At 42.2% G+C, this 7,218-nt stretch overlaps 1 protein-coding gene across 3 annotated transcripts; it reads right to left on the bottom strand.

Annotated features, from left to right (window-relative positions):
* Positions 1-425: 425 nt before the first annotated feature.
* On the bottom strand, positions 426-5,034 carry LOC147321204 (TELO2-interacting protein 1 homolog). Of its 3 annotated transcripts, XM_086307567.1 has the most exons (7): positions 4,900-5,034; positions 4,308-4,475; positions 3,994-4,142; positions 3,516-3,746; positions 3,273-3,433; positions 2,763-2,832; positions 426-2,184 (listed from the first exon to the last, which is right to left on the bottom strand). In XM_086307567.1, exons 1-4 carry the CDS (start codon positions 4,910-4,912, stop codon positions 3,678-3,680), a joined length of 399 nt encoding a protein of 132 aa, XP_086163693.1. In that variant the 5' UTR covers positions 4,913-5,034; the 3' UTR covers positions 426-2,184; positions 2,763-2,832; positions 3,273-3,433; positions 3,516-3,677. The 3 variants fall into 3 exon arrangements, with proteins under 3 accessions (XP_086163693.1, XP_086163691.1, XP_086163690.1); XM_086307565.1 differs by having other exon boundaries at positions 426-2,832; XM_086307564.1 differs by having other exon boundaries at positions 426-3,433.
* Between the last annotated feature and the right edge of the window lie 2,184 nt (positions 5,035-7,218).

Raw genomic sequence — 7,218 nt, 5'->3', positions numbered from 1 at the left:
CTCACATTTCTAGTTCATGCCATCATGACCAAAGATTCTTCAATTAATAGTTTAAAGATGTCCATGAATGCACTGCTAACTGCTCTTCAACCTTGTAAAAATCAACATGCATTTTGAATAAGAAACACTTTTACAAAACCAAAAGCTTCACTGTACTTAGTGATTTATCTGTCTAAACAAAACAGGTTCAGTTTGTGACTGAGAGAGCAGCTCGGTGGCGCTGAAGAAACACAATTTCATATGTTGTAGTAACAACACACTGCCACAAGATGGCACCCTACACCTACTTTACCATGCTGTTCCAGTAAAAAAGAAAAAGTGACAGAGCCTTGAAAGAGTGAGTGACACTTTTTATGAACTCATCTGTAATGTGTCACCTTTTCTGTAGAATGAAGTGCTTCCCTTCTTTTAAAGTAAATGCAGGCTTACAAAGATCCTCTAAACATGTTTCTGAAATAATCCTAAACACAATCATTAAATCAAAAATGCAAGAAACTATTTATTTAATCACTGTTCGTAACTTAATTCCTTAACTTATTACAAAAATAAACAAAGACTTTTCTGCTGTCTCACCTCTGTCAGTGTTCATGCTGTTACAGGAACAGGTGGAGGTGCAGGTGGAACTTTGACTTCACTGTGGTTTGTATGTGCAGGCAGGAGTGTGACATCTCAGAACAGCAGCGGATTGTCGAGCACGGTGACTCCTGCTGCGACGCCCCCGTCTGAGTGTCCTGAGCTCTTGGTCCTCAGCAGATGGCCCACACACTCATTTATCACCATGTCTTTACCCTGCCTGTAAGAAAACAAAGAAAAGACTAACATTAGAAACAGCCACCAACCAATCCCTTTTACTCCACCGCCCAAAGACCAGTGAGAAACACTAGCTAGTATTAACTTGGAATCAAAGTCCACTAATCCCCAGGCTCCCAGCATAACATACAGTCCAGCACAAACTCCACAAACTGTCTTGCTTCAGCTGACTTTCCTTCACCTTCTCTCCAGAGAATCTGTTGTGCTCTTTTCACCACGAAGCCACACTCCTGCTCACTGATCCTCACCTCTTTTTAACCTAGTCTCAGCAACTTTGTCCCATAGCTTGCACATCCTTTCCACCTCCATCTTTCTTCCCAGGCTTCCTTAAAAGCCAGCCTAAGAAATACGATTTTATAATTGCCCAATAAATTAAACTGCCATTTTCAAAAGTGTTATCATCCAAATTCATGCAGCGTGGCTAAATTAAGAATGAATTACAAACCCTAGCTTCCTTGCTAATATGATTAACAGCGAAATACTATCATAGTGGAGGTGTCAAATTACTGCTAAAATAGCTCATGTGAACCCTGATACTGAACTATGTATTTATCAAAACAAATGATCTGATATTACAAAGAAAACTAATTATTGCTTTTTACAGTATTAGCCCAGAGTGATGTAAGGCAGGGTGGTTAGTCAGCCGTAGCTTTTTCACATCTTAATCAATGTTGTTGTCAAGTGTGTCTCGTATACACTATTATCTCAGTCACAGTACAGCATCTATGAATCAAAGTAGATACACAGTAATGCAAAACAGCAGGCAGTCATGTTTGTGTCGTCACTGTTTTGACTGAGGCTAGCTCATACATGGAATGCAAGAAAATGCTGCATGTGTGTGCAGATCCATGCACTGCTTAAGCTTCCCTAGTTTAACAAATGGTGAGAAACAAACAGAAGTTTCAGCATTTGCTGCATTGCCAACATTTTTAAAGATGCTTTTGTCCCCCCGCTGTACCTCCTCCTTCTCACTGAGGCTTCGAGACAAACCGTTCTGCTGCTGCAAGGCCATTGATACTGTTTTATAGATCTCTGGACCCTGTAGACGAGCGCAACCACAGAAAATAAATCACAGGAATAAAATGTGAATGATATTGCCTACACTGGACAGCAAAACCCAGGTGAGGATTATCTAATGCCAAATTTTCCAAACAATGAAAAAATCGTGTCCTTTTTCTCCCCATGTATAGTGTAGAGGTCAGCGAATGCCGCTCGGATCTGCTGCACAGCTTGAGGCTGGTCTGGGAAGAACCTCTCCAGGACTCCAGGTCTGGCGAGCACTTGCTGAACCTTCTTGGAACCAGCCAGGTAAGCCCTGATATCTGGACACTTCACAGCTCGAGAGCGCTCCATCAGACGACGAGCATCCCAGCTCTGCAATTGAAAACAGACAATGAATTCTCTGCTTGCAAGCACACCAACCAGCAGAGCGTGACAATAGTTGGTTTATATTCCGCTGAGATTTGACAGACAGAGACAGAAGAATGAAGGACAACAACACAGAGTCACGCTATCAAGGAGAACTTGGACGCTAGATTCAGCAGTTTGGCTTGAAACTTGCAAACTGTTTTAACTTGTTATGTCCGATAACTTTTCCTTCCAGGCTGCTCGGCAGTTTTCTTTCACTTGTTTCCTGTTCCTGCCAGCAGAATGCACACACAGCTGCAGTAACTACACACAATGTTGCAGAGAACATGGAGCAGCAACAAACATGTGTTGGTCTCTAATCACCCATTCAAACTGACATAGCGACAGAGGTCTGTTGTCACTTATATCAGCCAATCAGGGCTAGACTTGGTGTTGCTAAGCAGGGAAAGAAATAAACTCAATGATAATGACGTTCCAGTTTCTCATGAATACGAATCACTTTAAGCAAGTCTGCAGGTTTCATTTTAGTGTTTTTAATTAAACTCTTTGATGTAATCATCCTGAGTGCAAATCAAAAGTTGGACCTGTTCAGAAGTGTAGTTGTCAGGCATGTAACCGTTCCTGAAATACACCACGGTGACCTGTTTGCTGTCCCTGAAGTGAAAGTGACACAAAAGACACATTAATCCATGTCGACACACAGCGACCTCCACTTCCTGGAAGTCTCTCGTGCTGCTGTCCACTGGGAATCCCCATGGTGCCTCTTCCCAGTGTCTATGACATGTAACAAATATAATAAAATAGCAAGGAATTATAAAGTAAATGACAAGATTTTCCATTTAGTTTAATTTAACAGTAGTCATTTTGCAGAAGACAGACATTTGGTTACTATAGTAAAAACTATTATGTCAAATTAACCAAAAAGAAAAAGAGTCAACAAATGCAGACACTTGGCTGTCTTCAGCAACAAAAACACCATCAAAAAAGTCACAGTCATCAGAGCAACATCGGAGAAACAATAAAGTCTAACCATGGAAGGTATATAGAAACATATGCATAAAAACACAAAAACAAATAACATCAACAATGAGCACCTTTAGTTTTGCTGAAAGTGATATAGCTTTCTGTTCCCATCAACTGAAAGCGCCAACATTTCAGGTGAGCATGCTGGGCAGCTGAAGCTGACATCACAGCACAGCTGCTCTTCCTCATCAAGAAAGCTGTGCTGCACTGCATCGCTGTTGGCATGCCCAGTCTGTATGTACAGAAATATAACAGAGAAATAAATATTTGCATCTGCTTATTGAAAAACAATATCAAAGAAATACTTCACTCACCCTTCCCCCACACTTAGTACCACACTCCAACAGTTTTGCAAAAGCTTCCCTGGAGAATCATGGAGAAAATACTTTTAGTTCCTGGAAAGAGCTCAAGGGTCTAAGTGTAAAGAGTAGACATGTTGACAGATGCTGGCCAATATCCACTCCTAATCAGGTCCTTTAACTCAGGGCTGCACTGCTGCTGGCATGTTTGACATCTGTATGTCGCCTGGTGCACATCATAACGTTCTTGGACCAAAAAGAAAAATAAACAACATGACTAATAAATCACTGCCTTCACAAATGACTTCTATTAATGCAATACCATGTTCTGATTGTACAGCAAGGGCAGAAAACATGCTTCATCACACTATGTTCAAATCCATCACCCTAACCTAAATAGCAGGTTGCTGTTTACTATTAATGTTGATTAAAATCACTATTTTTCCTGCTGACACTGTGAAGTTGACTCTACATAAAACTACTGATACAGTACCTTGAGTCGGAGCCTGAGGCTGGGATCAGACAGCAGATGAATGCAGCGCTCCGTAACATCCTTAGTGATGCTGAGGTGGGAGGGAAGCTCTGCTTTCACATCAGGACTACCAATATCTTCCACATCCTCACACTCAGTGGGAGGGACCTCTGCAATGGCAGCACATGTACAGTTAGACCGCCAGTTTAGCAGTGAGGTTCAGATTTCTATGACTCTTAATTACAATGATCCATCTCCTCTACACTCTGAATCTAATCTCACCACCACTACAACCTATAGCTTATATTCCACTGGCCCGTAGACAGACCTATTACCTCGGTCTTCAGTGTCATCATCCTCTATTCCAAAGCTCTCTGCCAGTTCTTTCTGTTTGCAGTAAATCAGCAGGAATTGGCCAATGCTGAGGTCTTCCTGGTCACTGGAGCTTTGCCTGGAGCTGGCAGACTTACTGGTCCCGCTACAAGTGGAAGGAAACCACCTCGCTAAAGGAAAAACAAGACAACAATATGAACATAGGCTTGGTTACAATAAAATAAGTCAGTTGATCAAAATCAGTGTGACACAGACAATGATGTTTTTGGAAAGAGCCCATTAGTGACATTTAATTTATACATTTTTACTGTGAGGGCTTGTAAAACTTCTGTATGAATATTATTATGAATATTAATTCTACAACAGAAAACGACTCAGCATTTAAACCATCACGATGTATTAAATGTTTCCAAAGACACTGATAATTTGATAACAAGCAAAGTTATATATCCTGAAATGTACTCATTGATAGAAACTTTGAAAGGCAACACAGAAAAATGCGGTAGAGAATGCCTTGAGTCACATTTTCTTCCTTATCCTCTTTGACTCCCAGTATACGTGAGACTCAAGCTGACATCACTGTTGAAATCTTACCCAGTGCCTTCATGAGCGCGTGCAGCACGGAGCAGAAAAGAGCAGCTGTGTGCTCGTAGCTGAGATCCAGAGCCGTCAGCACATCCTGAACGATGTCCCCGACCACGGGCTGCAGTCAGAGTGAGTCAACATAACTGTCAACACCCGTGGAGCCTGGCCAACAAGACAGGATTACAATGAAATACAGTAAAAGCTCAGGGACGCACAGGCTTAAGCAGACAAAGAAGGAAATCGGGTAAACCCTCCAGCACTCATTTCTGTGTCCATTTTGGGCTAAAAACAAAAACACCTCATAACTACCTGTGGATGCTGGCTGAGCCTCTGAAGGTTGAGTGATATGTCATTAAGCAGGTAGTCAGAGTTCTCATTGATCAGTTCCTTGAGGGAAGTGTATCCACAGGCCTTACTGATGTCCTACATTGAGCTCAGCGCCGCCTGGCTCACCAGCAGTGTCTCCTTACCAGCTTTCTCCAGCACAGGATACAGCGAGGCCATCAACAAGGCACAGAAATTGCGGCCCACTGGCTGAGCACAGCAGGCGATTCCCCCGAGTTGGATGCACAGCTGACAGATGTTGCTGTTGAGCTAATGGATCATGGATGCAGATGTTGATGATGAAGGAATCACTTGGAGAGAGCTTGTATTTGAGTTGCTGGCATCACTGTTGTATATCGAGGGGAGTCTGGATGGACCGAGCAGCTACGCAAAGAGACAAAACCTGTGTTAAAGCACTGCTTTCTAACCACTTTTACACATGCACTGCAGCTCTGAAGTTTTCAAGATATTGTCCATGCACGTGAGAACGCAAATGTCTGACACAGTTAGATCAGACATTAAACAGCCTTTAGCCTTCCTGCTCCTGAGTGAAAGCCTGTATTATATCTGACTGTGCTCATGTGGGGATAAGACAGATTAGCCTTTCTCAAAGTGAAGAGTGGGGGCCAATTTAGGATCTTCACTCAAATTTAAAATACAAGGGAAACTGATGTATTTCCTTAAATAAACAAAAACCACACAAGCGCTTATAAAATGCTCATCCTACCCAGTCATATGCAAAGTGTTAGAATCAACGTGTGATCCACCTGCCACTAAGAGATATTATTTCTCTTTGGTAGATGGAAAAAATGGAATCAAACTCACTGTCAGTAGCTACAACAGCACATTTGTTATAATATGATGAATCAAGCATTTAGATATTAAATAGTATTGAGGGAGACAGGATCAAATACAGTGGGGCAAAAAAGTATTTAGTCAGCCACCAATTGTGAAAGTTCTCCCACTTAAAAATATGAGAGAGGCCTGTCATTTTCATCATAGGTATACCTCTAACTTGTCCGAGTTTTAAAGAACTGATTTGCAAATTATGGTGGAAAAGAAGTATTTGGTCACCTCATTTTTTGCCCCACTGCGTAATATACAAAGATATTTGTGGCAACTCGATGTGCTTTGTCCACTTTTATTATCGGATTGCTCTGTTAACCAAAGGGAATACCTCAGTTTATTGTATGTTTGACTATAATTTACAAAAAGACTAAAGCATCATTTCTTATCTTTTCTACAATAACTATCAAATGAACAAATGGAGAGTGCTCGCTCAAGTCATGGATCAAGTGACTTAAAGGGCCGTTTTCAAAGAAAACTAAAAGTGTATAAGCAACCAAGGAAGTGAGTCCTACCTGGCCACTGGACAACATTCAGTGACAGTGCACTTGCTGGCATCTCCGGTGGGCAGAGCCCTGATTCAGTAGGGTGAATAAGGGATCTTGTCTCCTCCGTACTTAATGAGAGTGGTGTATCTGTCAGTCATGTCTGGCACATAAAACACCAGGTAGGTCCCATCATGGCTGTCACAGATATCTGCTTCTTGGGCTTCCCCTCTGGGTCCTTCAGGAGAAAACAAAAACTGTTACCTAAATATCAATGCTTTGAATACATTATTGTGTGGTCCACGTTCATGCACTCACAGTGATCTGCACTGCCAGCAGTCCCTCACCTGCATCTTTGGCATCAATGGTGACCTTCACTGGCAGAGAGGTGGGCGCTCCAGTGGTGTTAAGGCCGGATCCACTTGCACGCACCTTGCTGGTATCATGGGTGGGCAGCACCTTCACCTTGTAAGGGCGGACCAAAGGGGAGAGAAGACAACTGGCTGTGGAATACAGTCTCACAAATGAAAGGAGCCTTATTTACAGAACCGAGTAAACCACGCAAAGAGTTTTCCATTTTCAAAGCTGGCCAGAGTGGAACACTGTAACATGTAACACCTAGAAGGTTCAGATGGCTGCAGTACTTTGCTAATATGGATCAAAAGTTTGGGGG

This window comes from Aulonocara sp. 'chitande type north' Nkhata Bay, linkage group LG10 (genome assembly GCF_057382095.1).
Source record: "Aulonocara sp. 'chitande type north' Nkhata Bay isolate Kocher_YH1m ecotype deep benthic linkage group LG10, A_spYH_male_GT1.1, whole genome shotgun sequence".
NCBI lineage: Eukaryota > Metazoa > Chordata > Actinopteri > Cichliformes > Cichlidae > Aulonocara > Aulonocara sp. 'chitande type north' Nkhata Bay.
Note: the sequence above shows the minus strand (reverse complement) of the source record. Positions and strands in the feature narration are given on the sequence as shown.

Coding starts and splice junctions, on each gene's coding strand:
- LOC147321204 (XM_086307564.1), bottom strand. Junction 4,143..4,307: donor TGATGACACTGAAGACCGAG/GTAATAGGTCTG, acceptor CTGCCATTGCAG/AGGTCCCTCCCACTGAGTGT. Junction 3,747..3,993: donor GCCTCAGGCTCCGACTCAAG/GTACTGTATCAG, acceptor TTTTGGTCCAAG/AACGTTATGATGTGCACCAG.